The sequence below is a fragment of the Rhinatrema bivittatum genome, chromosome 2 (genome assembly GCF_901001135.1).
Source record: "Rhinatrema bivittatum chromosome 2, aRhiBiv1.1, whole genome shotgun sequence".
NCBI classification, from domain to species: Eukaryota; Metazoa; Chordata; class Amphibia; order Gymnophiona; family Rhinatrematidae; genus Rhinatrema; species Rhinatrema bivittatum.
In genome coordinates this window covers 715,273,387-715,289,969 of record NC_042616.1, presented here as the reverse complement: position 1 = coordinate 715,289,969, position 16,583 = coordinate 715,273,387, and the positions used below count along the sequence as shown (strand labels likewise).

The following is a 16,583-nucleotide window of genomic DNA, read 5'->3' as shown; positions in this document are numbered from 1 at the left end:
AAAGTATACATCTCGCTAAAAGGTACCTTTACAGCGTGTCCATCTTTGGCTAGCAGAACAGGCGTTTTTGTTTGCTCCTTCTATAGTGGGTATAAATACTCCATAGCCCTTTTGTTCCCTAATCCCACATTTGGGATATCCTAGCCAGCTCTGATCATATCTAGTATAGCTGGAAGCAAAGAGAAGGCTCTCAATGACTTTTTAATACCACTCAAGACTGAATCACTTCGAGTCTGATCCCCTTTTTTCCCGCTGACATTTACAGGGATTGTGAGACTTTTGCAATCAGTGCTGTTAGCTCCTCTTTCCCAAAGTGCTTTCTCTTCTCCCACTGATGTTAATTCCCCTTTGCCCCCTCCTCTGGGAACTCTAAGCCCTCTTATTGAGCCTGGGTGATCACTGCAGGTCCTGAGCAAGGCTACAGACTTGAGTGGAGATGGGTCCCTTCCCAAGCTCCATCAGGATCTCTAACAGATAAACCTGTCCCCAGGGTCTACTGCTTCATTTTTATCTTCGGCTCCCTCCCCTACATGGTGTTTTCCATTGGCAGTATTATTCCTTTATGATAAGTTATAAATTCAGTGGAGAAACCTTGCTTCTCCCTGATGTGAACGAAGCTGGGCCCTTGACCAGGACAAGTCTGTATGTGAGAAAATTTTGACCCCAAGAGGAGCATCTAGATTATGAAGGGAACAGCTGCGGCACATCTGCTGGCACTGAGAACACCAGTGGCGTTCTCCTCTGTGCTCTAGCATAGCTCTTTTGCAGATGCTCCCAATGCTGCCTCTTGTGCTGCTTTCCACATCAGGGCTTCTGTGCAGTCACAGGCCTGGAAAAATGAGCCAGCTATGCCACATTGCCTCTGGGCCCCACAACAAACAAGTTTCCTCTCCTGATCTGCCATATCTGGTTCTGAGGAGAGGAGGAAGGTATGGGCAACTGAACCATTTGCCAAGGGCTATCAGTGTGTGCTCCATGCTGATGTACTGCCTGCCTTCACTGCTCTGTCTCTGGCAGGTTTGTTTTTTTTTTAAATAAGCTTGTCAGTGTTTGAAGGAGATAGAAGAACTGAGGGCTCAATGCTGGTCAGTATATACAAGGCACAATGCTACTCTTCACCCAGGGGAAGGAAGTTCAGCCTAGGCTGTCTCTCGTACTCCCAGCTTGGTCCTGACTCTTAGTAACAGAAATAACGGCAGAAAAAAGACCAAACGTTCCATCCAGTCTGCCCAGCAAGTTTCTTATGATAGTAACTGATGCTCCATGCAGGTTATCCCCATGTTTCTGTTAAAGGGTAGTTACTGCCACTCCATGCAGGTGGCTCCCAAGCCTTACATTAAGGGTAGTAATATTAAATCAAAACCAAGCAACTGTCAAACCCACAACAAAAATTACTGCTAGCAACATTTTTACATGGTGAGTAGCATTCTTAATTATTCAGACAATGTTTCTTGAACGTGCTTTGCTTTTGGACTTGGCCATAGAAAGCTCTGCATTTTTTCCCCAGTGTCTACATATCAGTACTGCAGACCAAAAAAGTCAGGGCCCAGTGTTGGCTGTCATCTGACAGCATTTCCCCTTTGTGCCCACCAATCCCCTAAAGCAGAGAGCGAGGATGTAGTTGTGTCAAAATCATGAAAACTAGTAATTGTTTAAAGGGTAGTAATCCCCATAACTTCTGTTAGGGGTAGTACCTGCTGCTCCATGCAGGTTATTCCCATGCACCCTTTTCTTTATTTCCACAGTTATATCTCATACCTTTTTGATTTACTGTTTCGTCACCACCTCTTCTGGAAGGGTATACCAGGCATCCACCACCTTCTCTTAAAGAAATGTTTCCTGATGCTGGTTCTGAGTCACCCCCCTGTAGTTTCATTTCCTGACCCCTAGTTCTACTGTTTGCTTTCCAACCGAAAAGGTTCAAGGATTGTACATCATTAAAACCTTTCAGGTATCTGAAGGTCTGTATCATATTTCCCCTTCACCTCCTCTCTTCCAGGTTATACATATTTAGATCCTTCAGCCTCTCCTCATAAGTCTTCTGTAACCGACTCCACACCATTTTGGTCACCCTTATCTGGACCACTCCATCCCAACTCTGTCCTTTGAGATATGGGCCCCAGAACTGAACACAGTACTTCAGGTGAGGCCTCACCTGCGACTTGTACAAGGACATTATCACCTTTTTCTTACTGGTCATTCCTCGCTCTATGCAGCCCAGCATTATTCTGGCTTTAGCTATCACCTTGTCACACTGCTTCGCCACCTGTAGACAGCCAGACATTACTATCCCAAAGTCCCTTTCCCAGTCTGTGCACATTAGCTTTTCACGCCCCATCGCATACAGCTCTTTTGTATTACCACACCCCAGATGCATGACTCGGCACTTCTTGCATTTTCATTCTCTTCAGGTATGTCCACTTTTGCAGATATTGGCATCATCTGCAACAGACACTTTACTTTCTCTCTTCTGCAGTGCCACTCGCAAAGATTTTGAACAGAACCGGTCCCAAAACTGATCCTTGTAGTTCTCTACTTGGAAAATCAGCTTATCCAGCTGTTGCCCTAGGAGTCCCAATTCCACTTCTTGCTGCACCTCAGGGTTCCCACCGTCTGCTGGAGAAAGGTAACTATAGATATATTTCCCTGCTGTACCAGGCTATATAGAAGGCCTCTGTGTCAAGTCTCTCTCTGCCTCCATCTGCTGGTGGGAGAATGTTCCTACATGTCTAGACTGGTCTGGCAGACACTAAGGAATATTCATTAAAGAGATAGAGCTGTTTACTTACATATATTTTAAAAGGTTATGTACCCACAAAATAAAGCAAAGCAATCAAAAGCAGTTTTAGGGAAAGCCTAGCTATAGAAGAGTTGGCATCAAATATTATTTCAGACCTCTTCAGTTTACAGCCTTCTATGCTCTTCCTAATTTGTACTGGTATAAAGGATGGGACCTGGAGAAAATGGGAAGAGGATACACAGAGGCAGCAATCCAAGCAGGTTTAAGGGTTTGATTGAAAGTGCTCCAAGCCCAACAGGATTTTTTGCTTGCACACACCATCTTCCCAGACTTCAAACAAACAGAGGCAACACCTTAAAAGCCAAACTTTAAAAACCTAGTTTTGTTTAGAATACTTCAATCACTCTTCACTTCAATCACAGTGGCTATTCATCTTCCAGAAATACACACTTCAAATCTGCTTATTGAGGGGGGATGGGGGAAGTATCAGGGGAGATTACAGAAACTAAAATATATTTTTTTAGATGAACTGGGATTTGTTTGACTAGCCTTTCCTCCCAGTTTTCTGAACTTCATCTTTGATTACCCTGGATGGTGTTGCAGCCACATGTTTGTAACCTGTTATATGGTTAGTTTAAAATGCCCATTTTAATAAAACACTTCTTCAGTTTGCGTATTTTTAGGATGCAAAACTATCAGGAGTAGCCTTAATGATAAAAAGTAAGAAATTGTGAAGGAATGCTAGAATCTGGCATTTTGGTTTTTTTTTAAATGCTTATGAAAGCAGAGCACACCTCCTTCGATGCAATCTCCCGGAGGCGCCTGGGCAGGCGCTTAACATCATGCCCCATAGCTCGTCTCCTCATGTGCCGGGGCAGACACTGGAATACTAGGGAATTAGCAGACTTCTGCGACACAGCTTTCAACATGGCACGGATCTCAGCAGCACGGGCCTGTGCAAACGTGGTCGCTGAAATTCAAAGCAAAGGAATAGCAGGACAAATCAAATTAAAATAGTGACTTAAAGGGCGGCTACAAGCACACTGACTTTTTAACCCAGTAACATAACTGCTGCTCAGCCTGAGGCCTGGGAGCTCCTGAGTAGCTTTTAAACTACAGAAATATTAAAAGCACAAAATGAAAACAGTAATACTTAAAAAGGTCAAAGATGGTAATGTATAGAGTTGGTTCTGACACCTCAAACCATCACAGGTGAGTGCCACTGACAATTCCAGAATAAACTGAGCCCTCCCTGTGTTCAATGTATACATAGTGGCTGGGTGCATGGCTTAAATATTGGCCAGGACTATATCATCACTAAAGTAAAGCTCTGCAACAAAGTTTACTTATACATTAAATTGAGGATCATTTTGACTTGGGGATGGGGATAAGGGAACTGGAGATGGAGCTGTCCAGATTTCAGAATGTCAGAGACCTGCAGACATGCTTGTGCAGATGCCCCTACAGTGAATCAGTGGAATTGTCTCATAAGCTTGAGGATCTTAAGTGAAAATTGCACTCAACACAAAGTCATTTTTGCAGATATTCAGTGCCTTAACTGCAGATATTGGTTTTTTGAAAGTTACCCACTCTGCAGGCACAATTCTTAGAAAGCATAGGTTAAAAGGAGCCTGTTCTCTCTGAACCAAAGATGGACAAAGAGCAAAGGATTCTGGATACGCTGCGTTTCAATACTGAGTAACACAGATTTGGCAAGAACTGTAGGTTGTAAACTTCTTTTGGGAGTGCCACCAGACAGTTTTCTTTTGGCCTTGTGAGAAATAAAAAGCTTAGTTACTACATCATTGATGCTTATCTCTAAAGTTATTCTTGAAACCATGCAGTTCTTTATGTAGGATGAACAAATAAAGAAAATTAAAGAAAAAATAGAAGAGTGAATCTTCCAATCAAAAGCTGTGATTGGCCAAGTTGATACATATGGATGAGGGCTGCTAGATAAGCCATGGCAGACAAAGGAGCCAGCCAGCGTGCCATTACTAATGGCCGATGCCCTGAGATCCAGCATCACCACCTCTAAGATTCCTATACAGATGCTGCTGCATTCCTGCATGACATCCTGTGTTTGAAGACAGATGCTAACCTGAGTTTGCTAGGTTTTTGTGTTTGTACAGCACTGCTTATATCTCATAGCACTATATTTAGACATTTTATATACAGTCATTCTATGTATAGATCACAATGGTTTACAAAATGACAATCATAATTATAGCTCAACAAGCAAAGAAAGGTTGGTTAGAGGTGTTATTTATAGCAGGCATTAAATTCAAATGAAGTTTTCTAGTACATATTAAAATTGATCTAGTACATAAGGCAAAGAATATGGATAATTAAAATGAAATGACAGTTTTCAAGTCTTAATGGGTTGTTTTGAAAAATCTTGCATTCTCTCACATGATGTATTTTTCATGATTCAATCTTTTCTCCTTCTTGTCTTTGTAGTTCTATGTATTCTAATGTTAAGTTAAATTATATGTGTTTTTGAATAGCCTATGTTTTAATTCATGTTTAAATCTCTCTATGTGGTAAAATACATAACATCTCAGACATAGAATTCCAGAGCTTTGGACCAGCTATGGAAAACACGCAATCTTTTTATTTGCGTCAAGATGTGTGCAATGTATTGTGGGAATAGTCAATAGTCCTTATTTTGAGATCTTAAGTGTTCATTAAGGATTGTAAGGTTGTAGTGTCACTCCTAATAATCCGGTGTTACTGGAGTGAATGATGTTGAATATTATCGATAATACTTCATAGTAGATTCTGGATTGTACTGGTAACCAATGCAGTGACATCAGTGAGGGTGTAAAGTGATCATATTTCCTAGACCCTAATAGTCTTGCTGCAGCATTTTCTAATAGCTGTAGTGGTTTTAAGTGACTTGCTGGAAGCCCTAGTAGTAAGGAGTAGTCAAAGTTTGAGAAGATTAGAGTTTGCAATACAGTATGGAAGTCCTCTACAGTTAATAATGGTGTCAAACATAGTATACGCAACTTGGCATAACCTGTCAATTTACTGATGTGCATTTTCATTGGGAGGTTCTTATCTAGCTGTATACCTAAAACCCATACTTGATTTGAGGGATTAATTTGAAAATCACCCAAGTCTAAGACAGGTGGTTTAACTGTTGATGAGTTTCTACTCAGCCAAATGATTTCAGTCTTTTTAGGTTTTAATGACAGTTTAAGTTGCAATAGTTCTTGTTAAATTGCTTTCATATCGGTAGAGTATGAAAGCTGTGTTTTCAGACGTTCTGGAGAGTGGGATGTAAAACTGTATGTCATCAGCATACAAGAAAGTTATTCCTAGATTAGTCAGTAATTTACACAGTGAGAGCATGTAAATGCTGAATAGTGTTACTGAGGGCTGAGCCTGTATCACACTGGAAAGTGTCAGATGGTTGCCCAGTTTGACTTGGAATGTTCTGTTAGACAGAAATGAAGAAAACCATCTGAGAACCATGCCGTCGATCCCTAACAGGTTATGGTCCACAATGCCAAAAGCAGCTGATACGTCAATTACCACAAGGCAATAAGATTCATCTGCATCAAGCCCTTGGAAAACAGAATCCATTAATAAGAGTGTTTCCTAAATCCAAATTGATTTGGGAAGAGACTATTTTGATCTACAGAAATGTTCAACAGTAGTAATACCACCACCTAAGGAATGTGTTCAAAAATAAAGGAGGGGGGACACCATTCAGCTTGGAGCTTACTAAATGCAGTAGACAAAGTATAAAGCAGAGTTGGGTTCAAATTATTAAACATGCATTACTAGCATTTCAGCAAAGATTTATAAATATTACATCAATGTTAATCAATATACAAATGTATATATAAAAGACAGTCTCTTGTGTCATTAAATCAGATCCACAGAAGATGCTGGATCTTTCCAAGATTGGATATAAAAAGGAAAATTGGTTCTTACCTGCTAATTTTTGTTCCTGTAGTAGCACAGATCTGTCCAGACTCCTGGTTATTGCCTCCCCTCCAGCAGATGGAGAGAAAGTTTTATTGACACTGCCACATTACACGAGGTGCCACCTACAGTTCCTCAGCATTGACCTGAACCCAAGCCAAAAATAGAACAAATACCAACACAACACATAACTAACAACCCCTGAACAAGCAGTGGGAAGTGGAAAACCTAAAACAGATAATTGCATCCACACACACAAAACCCATGAAGGACTAACAAAACCTGTGCCATTCTTCAGAGTGATTACAATAACAGATCGAGTGGACTCTCCAAATTTCCCTTTCCTCCAGTGGGTGGACTGACTGATCTGTGGTAATAAAGCAATGGTTCCTAACCCTGTCCTGGGGACCCCCCAGCCAGTTGGGTTAAGGATATCCAAAATGCATGAGATAAAGTTTGTATGTTATGGAGGCAGTGCATACAAATTCTCTCATGCTTATTCATTGTGGATATCCTGAAAACCTGCCTGGCTTCAGGGTCCCCAGGATAGGGTTGGGAACCATTGTACTAAAGGAATGAAAATTAGTAAGTAAGAACAAAAATGTTCCTTTCCCTGTATGTACCCAGATCACTCCAGATTCCTGGGATGTAACAAAGCTTCCCTAAATGGGGGTGGGTCTGGGACTGCGAGAGTCCCGCTCGAAGCACTCTCTCACCAAAACCCATGGCCTCTGGGACCTGGACATCCAAATGGTAATGCCTGGCGAAAGTGTGCAAAGATTATCAAAGTAGCTGCCCTACAGATTTCTTGTGGTGAAACTTGCTGACACTCTGCCCAGGAGGCCGCCTGAGAACAGGTAGAATGCCTGGCGAAAGTGTGCAAAGATTATCAAAGTAGCTGCCCTACAGATTTCTTGTGGTGAAACTTGCTGACACTCTGCCAGGAGGCCGCCTGAGAACAGGTAGAATGAGTCCTTAACAGATGTACGCGGAGCCAATAGCCTGTTTCAACCACTGCATGATTGTGGCATATATATATATATATATATATATATATAGATATATATATATATATATATATATAGATATATATATGCCACAATCATGCAGTGGTTGAAACAGGCTATTGGCTCCGCGTACATCTGTTAAGGACTCATTCTACCTGTTCTCAGGCGGCCTCCTGGGCAGAGTGTCAGCAAGTTTCACCACAAGAAATCTGTAGGGCAGCTACTTTGATAATCTTTGCACACTTTCGCCAGGCATTACCATTTGGATGTCCAGGTCCCAGAGGCCATGGGTTTTGGTGAGAGAGTGCTTCGAGCGGGACTCTCGCAGTCCCAGACCCACCCCCATTTAGGGAAGCTTTGTTACATCCCAGGAATCTGGAGTGATCTGGGTACATACAGGGAAAGGAACATTTTTGTTCTTACTTACTAATTTTCATTCCTTTAGTACAATGGTTCCCAACCCTATCCTGGGGACCCTGAAGCCAGGCAGGTTTTCAGGATATCCACAATGAATAAGCATGAGAGAATTTGTATGCACTGCCTCCATAACATACAAACTTTATCTCATGCATTTTGGATATCCTTAACCCAACTGGCTGGGGGGTCCCCAGGACAGGGTTAGGAACCATTGCTTTATTACCACAGATCAGTCAGTCCACCCACTGGAGGAAAGGGAAATTTGGAGAGTCCACTCGATCTGTTATTGTAATCACTCTGAAGAATGGCACAGGTTTTGTTAGTCCTTCATGGGTTTTGTGTGTGTGGATGCAATTATCTGTTTTAGGTTTTCCACTTCCCACTGCTTGTTCAGGGGTTGTTAGTTATGTGTTGTGTTGGTATTTGTTCTATTTTTGGCTTGGGTTCAGGTCAATGCTGAGGAACTGTAGGTGGCACCTCGTGTAATGTGGCAGTGTCAATAAAACTTTCTCTCCATCTGCTGGAGGGGAGGCAATAACCAGGAGTCTGGACAGATCTGTGCTACTACAGGAACAAAAATTAGCAGGTAAGAACCAATTTTCCTTTTTATATCCAATCTTGGAAAGATCCAGCATCTTCTGTGGATCTGATTTAATGACACAAGAGACTGTCTTTTATATATACATTTGTATATTGATTAACATTGATGTAATATTTATAAATCTTTTGCTGAAATGCTAGTAATGCATGTTTAATAATTTGAACCCAACTCTGCTTTATACTTTGTCTACTGCATTTAGTAAGCTCCAAGCTGAATGGTGTCCCCCCTCCTTTATTTTTGAACACATTCCTTAGGTGGTGGTATTACTACTGTTGAACATTTCTGTAGATCAAAATATATATATATATATATATATATATATATATATATATATATATATATATATGCCGAACAAATTACCACCAAGAAAACTATCTTCAAAGTGAGATCTTTCATAGTAGCCAATTTCAAAGGTTCAAACAAAGCTGTACATATGCTTTTAAGGACTACATTAAGGCTCCAAGAAGAACAAGCTTTCCAAACCGGAGAACGCAATGCTTTGCTCCCTGGAGAAAACGCATGACATCCGGATGTGCAGCTAGAGATGCTCCTCGAACCTTCCCTCAAAGACAGCCCAAAGCCACCACCTGAACCCTGAGGAAATTAAAGGAAAAACCCTTTACCAGACCGTTTTTCAAAAAGGCCAGAATATGTGCCACCGAAGCCCACACAAGATCAACACCTTGCTTTGTATACCAGACCTAAGACAAAAAAACAAAACAAAAAAAAAAAAAAAAAAACCACACCACCACACTACTCTCCATAGCCTCACATAGGCCAAGGAGGTGGAAGTCTTTTTTTTTTTTTTGCAGTGTAGGAAGAGTAGCGATGACCCCCTCAGAATAACAGTTATTCCTTAATCGTTCCCTCTTAAAAAGCCAATCTGCTAGACAAAAGCGAGCTGTCTGACCTGAAAATATGAGGCCTTGATGTAGAAGAATTGGCAGATGAGCTAGTCTCAAAAAAGACCATCCACTGCTAGGTTGATCAAGTCTGCAAACCAAGGACGCCTCTGCCACTCCGGTGCTACGAGAATCACGTCGCCTGGATGGACCCCTATGCATCGCAAGAATTCGTCCATCAGTGCCCAAGGTGGAAACACATACAGCAGGACATCTTTCGGCCAAGGCAGAACTAGGGCATTGACCCCTTCTGCTTGTTTTCTTTGACTGAAGAACCACGGGGCCTTGGCAAGTTGCCATCAGATCCATGTAAGACCTGCGACAGATGAGGCATTACCGCTTCCTTTGACAGTTCCCACTCTCCGGGTTCCAGCTGTTGCCGGCTCATGTTGTCCATGCCGGCTATGTAAGAGGCCGCTAACAGTAGTAGATGCACTCTGCCCAGATGATTAACTCTTGGGCTTCCTGAGCCACTGCTCGACTCTTGGTGCCGCCTTGTTGGTTGATTTAAGTAACAGTCGTAGTGTTGTCTGACCAGACTCTCACTGGCTTCCCCCTCAACAGGGGCAGAGACACCTGTAGTGCCAAACACACCGCTCTCGTCTTTAAGCAACCAATGGACCATAAGGCTTCCTCCATTGACCACTGCCCCTGCTCCTGACACCGCTCCCCATCCAGAAAGTCTAGCCTCAATGGTAATTGTCCAGACCAGGACCTTCAGGTCCACCCCTCGTCTCAACTTGTCGAATGAAAGTCCCAGGGGCCCCAGCACCAACTACCATGGCGGAGAGCTCCTCTGATGGTTCGGGAGCAGAGGATCTGCAGGCACAAAACCCGCTGGAGTCTGATAGGGTATTGGTGGACCAGGATTCAGACCAGGTGTGGGCAAAGATCCTGGCTGTGGAAGATGATCCCAAGGTGGTATGGTTGTTCCACGAGGAGGAGCTTGGTCTCCTAATACCCACGGTTCTGGAAGAACTGGGTATAAAATCAATCTGTCCAAGAGTCATCTTTCCCCTTTACTGGTTTTGGAATTCTTGGGAGAGACTAGACTTGGAAAACTCCGTAAGAGGAAGCAGCAAGTGAAACTGCTCCGACAACAGGTCCCAGCGGGATAGTAAAGCCAAATGTAGAGATGTCATAAGCAAATGCCTATGGAACCAACTCCAAAGTAGAAACCACAGATCCGAGAACCTACAAGTAATCCCAAATGTTGGGCACCTGCTTATCCAACAATCCATAAACTTGAGCTTGTAATTTGGAAATCCGCTCTTCAGTGAGAAAAACCTTCCCCAGCTTGGTATCAAAACACGCTCCCAAGAATTCCAAAGCCAGTAAAAGGGGAAAGATGACTCTTGGACAGATTGACTATCCAACTCCAACGATCTTAGGTGCTGGAGGACTGCCTCCTGGAAAAGGAACTGACTTCACTCAAATCAGCCAGTTGTCCAGATAGGGGTGAACCAAGACGCTGTCCCTCCAGAAAGCCACAGACACCACGACCATCAACTTGGTGAAAGTTCTGGGTGATGTCAGACCAAAGGGCAGGGCACAAAACTGAAAATGCTCTCCCAGCACCATGAATCTTAGATATCTTTGATGGTCAAGCCGGATTCCTATGTGCAAGTACGTTTTGGTCAAATCCAGAGACACCAGGAACTCCCCCTTGTGGACTGCGGAAATCAAACAGTTTCCATCCGAAAAAGAGGACCCTTTAGAGCCACATTCACCCTTTTTAGATCACGTATTGGGCAGAACATGCCCTCCTTTTTGGGGAATATGAAATAGCAGCCTGTCCCCTATGGGGGAACAGTAACAGCTCCCAGCATGCGAAGACAGACTGTTTCTCGCAATGCTAACTGTACACAGGGAGACCATGAACAAATCTTAGTGGCCAAGCAAATTCTAAAGCATAACCTTGTTTTATCACACTTAAGGACCATGGGTCTGATGTGATTTTGATCCACTCCTCGCTGAACAGAGCCAATTGACCCCCTATTACTGGAATGGCCTCGCCTCATTGGGTGGATTTGGTTCCTCCGCCACCCTGGGAGGAGCCATCCCTGCCCAGCTTTCGTCCTTGAAAAGGATTGGTTCCAGGATGGCTGCCTTCCCAAGGACTGTTGCTGGGTAACTCCTGAAGCTCTGAGAGGCTGAAACTGCCTTTTCCCCTAAAGCAGGAACATGGAGGGAAGGACCCTTTCAGCTTATCTTCAGGCAATTTGTTACCCTTATTCTCCCTGATAAGCTTGATCATCTCCTCCAAGACCTGACCAAATTGCAACTTCCCTTTGAAGGGTAAGGCCCACAACTGAGACTTGGATGAAACATCAGCCGACCAATTCCTCAACCAGCGTAGTAGTCGGGCCAAACATTCCAACAATAATAGTCTTGGAAGAGGTCATAACACACATCCGCCCCATAGGCCACCACACATTCCAGCCACTCCACCTCAGAGTCCAATAAGGACTTGTCCGCTTGCAACTGCTGCACCCAGCGCAGGCCCACCCTTAGCGTAAAACTGCTACTCACAGTTGCTTGAATGCCAAGGGCAGACACCTCAAATATTTTCTTGAGGTGAACTTCCAGCTTCCTATCCTGTAGAACCGGCCACTGGAATGGTCATTTTCTTAGTAATGGCCAAAACTGATGCATCCACTTCTGGGACCTTTCGGGTCGGAATGATCATTCTTTCTTGGGAACGATAAAATAGATGGAATAGCGCCTGTTAGAAGAGGGACTCCCTATTTCCTCTTCCTGTGGATGGGTCGGCCCATTCTCATTGGGAAGCACGGCTGGAGCCAACCCCCGGGCCTGTCAGTTCCAAAAGGATTAGGACCTTCCGGAGGGACGAGGTGCCTAGAACAACGAGTTCCTGTAAGGTCGAAAGCATTGAGATCCTCTACCCCTAGTTCTTCTGGGGGAGGGGCACTGGGATCTTTTACCCTGTCCTCCAGTAACCGAGGCACTGGAGATTTGCCCCACTTGCTGGCTAGCTTCTCCAATTCGCTTCCGAATAAGAGATCCTTTAAAGGGCATTCTTGTGAGATTCGCTTTAGAAGTCACGACAGCAGACCAATTCCGCAACCATAACTGTCTTCTGGCCACCACTACAGAGGCTACTCCTCTGGCTGAGGTACACGCCAGATCCGAGCTTGTGACCATCAGAAAGGCTGCTGCAGGTTCAATCGTTTCACCGGCATACTTTCCAGAGTTATTTGCCTCTCTCGAGAGGAGCAAGTAGGAACATGCCACCAGCGCACAGAAGGAAGCAATCTGCAGTGTTACTGCCTGCTTAAGAATGGATTCTAATCATCTATCCCGAGTATCCTTCAATGCAGCCCCCCTCCCTGAACGGGAATGGTTGTTTGCTTTGAGACGGCGCAGACCATGGCGTCCACTTTCAGGAAACACAGGCATTCCTTGGTTGCTGGTTCCAGAGGGTACAAAACTTCCAAGGCCCGACCTCCTTTAAAGCTGGCCTCCAGGGCAGTCAGTTCCTGGATGGCTTCCATCATTGGGAAATAGCATGAGGCCTTACGAAGGGACACAAAGATGGGGTTCTTCTTTGGTTCCGCCATAGGATCCATGCCTGGGATCCCCAGAGTCTGGGAAACAAGGGCTGGTAATTCATCCCTGTGGAAGAAGCGAAGCATGGTTCTGTATGGCTCCAGGCCTGGAGGGATTTTTCCCGTCTCCAGAGAGCCACCATCATCTGAGGTGTCCGGGTCCCTGTCAGGGAAATTCTTGGTTAGGAGAGACATGTTTCGAGGCATCTGAGCAGGGCCAGGAGCATCATGTGCTTCCAGCTGGGGTTGAACCCAGGTCCGCAGCCGGGGCTGATTGCACCTGAACGAGGGCTTGCAGCCCCTGGAAAAAATTCTAACCAGGAGAAGGCCCCTGGGTCCATGTTAGCCCCAGGGAGCATCTGAGTAGGGGCACTGAGATGCCCTCTTGTGGAGATGCAATTTCAGGTTGCATAGATCCGGGGTGCTAGCATATGTAGTAGCTCCGGACCAGGCTTTGGTACCCCCTGGGCTTCTTCGCAAAGATGACAGGCAGGATTCCAATTCAGGCTGTGCAGCTTTGATGTGGCAGGCTGTGCAAAGAGAGTGCCTTCTGGGCTTCTTTGACGCCGGTGTCATTGCCTCTGTGTATAGACGCACAGGTAATGTGCTTTCATTATACACGCAATTATGCGTGTGAGCACAATGCGGGAGTGTAGTTATGCGTGCTGTGCATGCGTCTATGTTGGAGGCGCACTATTTGGGCACACTGACTGTCCGGCCTACCCCGCGCGTACCGCCAGTCGAGAAAAGATGGTGCAGATGCCCCCCGCGTGAAAGATGGCACCCCCCCAAGGGTCTCCACGTGTCAGGACCCCTGCACTGGACCAGGCCTAGCCCAACCAAGGCTGTTCAACCCAATTGGTGCTTCCTTTAACCTCGCCAGATGGAAATCTGAATTGGTACGGCACTCCGAGCCCCAGAGACCTTAAAAGTTTTCAGCTTACCTGGTCTCGGCACTTACCGATTGCATGCTGCGGGGGGAGAGGGCTTTACCTTCACTGCCATGCTCAGATATGCACCTGCTGCCTTTCAGCCGCTTTAAGGGCTAAGTCCACGCCGGCGGCCGGCTACCGGACCAAGGCACACCTCTGAGGGATATCGAAAATCACCTCAGGAATTCTCAACTGGGGAAGGGACCCTTAGGTATCACCGCAGGAGAGCAGGGATCGATCTTTATGGTAAATTTTGTCTTCTTCGCTGTAATTTCCTGTGCTAGTGTGTGGGATAGTGTCCACATCTGCTAGGAGACAGAGATACTGAGGAGCTGAGGTCACTGCAGGGGTATACCTAGGGTGACGTCAGTTTTGAAATCTGACTCAGTCTCCCATCTGCTAGCAGATAATCCCTTGGGATCCATATCCCCACTGGAGGATCATGAACCCAAGCAGTCGGCAATTCATCATGGATATCCTGAAAACCCATTTGAATGTGTGTGTCAAGGACTGGGCTAAGAACCACTGGTCTACAAAGACATGGCACATGATGGTATACCTTTAAAACTGGTTGCCTCTTCTTGGGGAAAGTAATGCAGTGGTGAGAAAGGACTTGGCTCGCATGCACCTCCTCCTACAGAGAGGCACACACACACACACACCCCCCGTACAGAGGTACTAAAGTTAATGTGATCGCAGTCATTAAGATTGGAATTTACAGCAATACTCAAATGAAAAACCATTTACACTTGGATACTTACCAGTAATGTATTTAGGGATATCCTGAAAGGCTCCATGTTCTCCTCGCCCTCTATACTCCCCTCTAGAAGTGGATGGCTGTTGCTTAAATTGAGCACCATGAGAGGGATATCCCAATTTTTGATGCTGTGAAGTGCTAGAAGGCAACTCTGGAGGAGAAGAGGAAAGACAGAGAAACATTAACAAAATAAACCTCATCGCAAAGACACAAGGAAAGTCAGAAAACATGACCAAGTTCAGCTAGCTTACAGCTTCTGCTAAAGCAAAAACCCACCACAAAAGAAAGATAGCTTTGGTAAAATGGAAGTGTGCACTGGTAAAGAGAATATATGTTTTTCTAACTGAGGTGATGAATGGTTTTTTGAGATTGACTGCAAAAGAAGTTAAAGATCTCCATGTATCCCAGGATACATGGGGATCTAACTTCTTTTGCAGCACAAACAGCACTGAAGTCTTCCCCTAGATCAGCTGTTCTCAACTGGTGTGTCACGACACACAGTGTGTCGCCAAGAACACGCAGGTGTATCACCACACTTCCCGGTCCCCCCCTGACCCAGCTGCTCCCCCTACCCAAGCGAAGTAGGTCCTCCGCCCGGGCAGAACGCAGCAAGACATCTGGAGTCAGTGGCACCGGCATCCTCTTCTTCCTGCGCCCCGGAAGAGGAAGTGGTGAGCAACAGGTGCGTGTGCAGGAAAAAGAGACCATGCTAGTACGGGCAGCATCGGCCCAAAGAAGACAAGAGAGGCACAGCTCGGAGTAAAATGAGGAACAAAGCAACCTTCGCGGCTGTTGGGACTCCTTTCTCAGTGAGGGCTGAAATGAAGGAGGTTGCTGCTGCCTTTAGGGTTGGAGGAGGCTACTACTGCCGCTAGTTTTGAGGGGAGGGGGCGGAGGGGGAAGAGTGAATGAGCAAGCATGTGTGTTTGAAATCCTGTGTGTGTGTGTGTGTGAGGGAGATAGCTTGTATATGTGAGAGAGTGTGTGTGTGATTTAGAGCGGGTTTAGGTGAGGGAGCATGTGAGCATGTGATTGAGAGCCTGTGTGTAAATGTGAGAAAGAGCATGTTTGTAAGCATTAGGGTCTGAACATCAACTTTTTGAATTTTACACGTGGTTAAATTCAGTTAATCCTCATCTTAAATTTTCCATGACGTTTGACAAGGAACAATTATCCTTCTTGGATATTTTGATCATCAAGCACTCAGGCACCATTCGAACATCGTTATTCAGGAAACCCACGGACAGAAATAACTTTTTAAAATTTGAGAGTCATCACCCCCGTAGGTTTAAAGAGGGCCTACCTGTGGGACAATTTTTTCGTATCCGAAGGATATGCTCGGATCAACAAGATTTTCTGAAACAAAGTGCTAGTTTGAATGATAGATTCCGTGAGAGAGGTTACCCTATTCATGTCATCAAAAGAGCCTTCAAGAGGGCTAAGTTTTCTCCACGCGAATCTTTTACAATTTAGGAGTAAGAAACAAGCTCCGGGTCTTACTTGTGTGTTGGAACATACCAATCTCACTCAACGCATCAGACAATCTATTCAACGTAACTGGCACGTTCTTAGTCCACATCAGATCTTTAATACATTACCGATGTTTGCATATAGCAGGGGCACCAACATCAAACAGGTGGTTCGTGCTACTCAAGATGGTGATTATATCCCTGGACCCCCTGGACAAACACAATGTGGCCATTGCAGTTTTTGTGCTCAAGC

At 44.8% G+C, this 16,583-nt stretch overlaps 1 protein-coding gene across 1 annotated transcript in view; it reads right to left on the bottom strand.

Annotated features, from left to right (window-relative positions):
* The window catches only part of POP1 (POP1 homolog, ribonuclease P/MRP subunit), a 183,830-nt gene that overhangs the window by 154,285 nt on the left and 12,962 nt on the right, over window positions 1-16,583 (bottom strand). The window contains exons 3-4 of the mRNA XM_029591775.1: window positions 14,866-15,012; window positions 3,535-3,710 (exon numbers count right to left, since the gene is read on the bottom strand). Coding sequence (XP_029447635.1) covers window positions 3,535-3,710; window positions 14,866-15,012 — 323 coding nt within the window. The remainder of the gene's footprint in view (window positions 1-3,534; window positions 3,711-14,865; window positions 15,013-16,583) is intronic.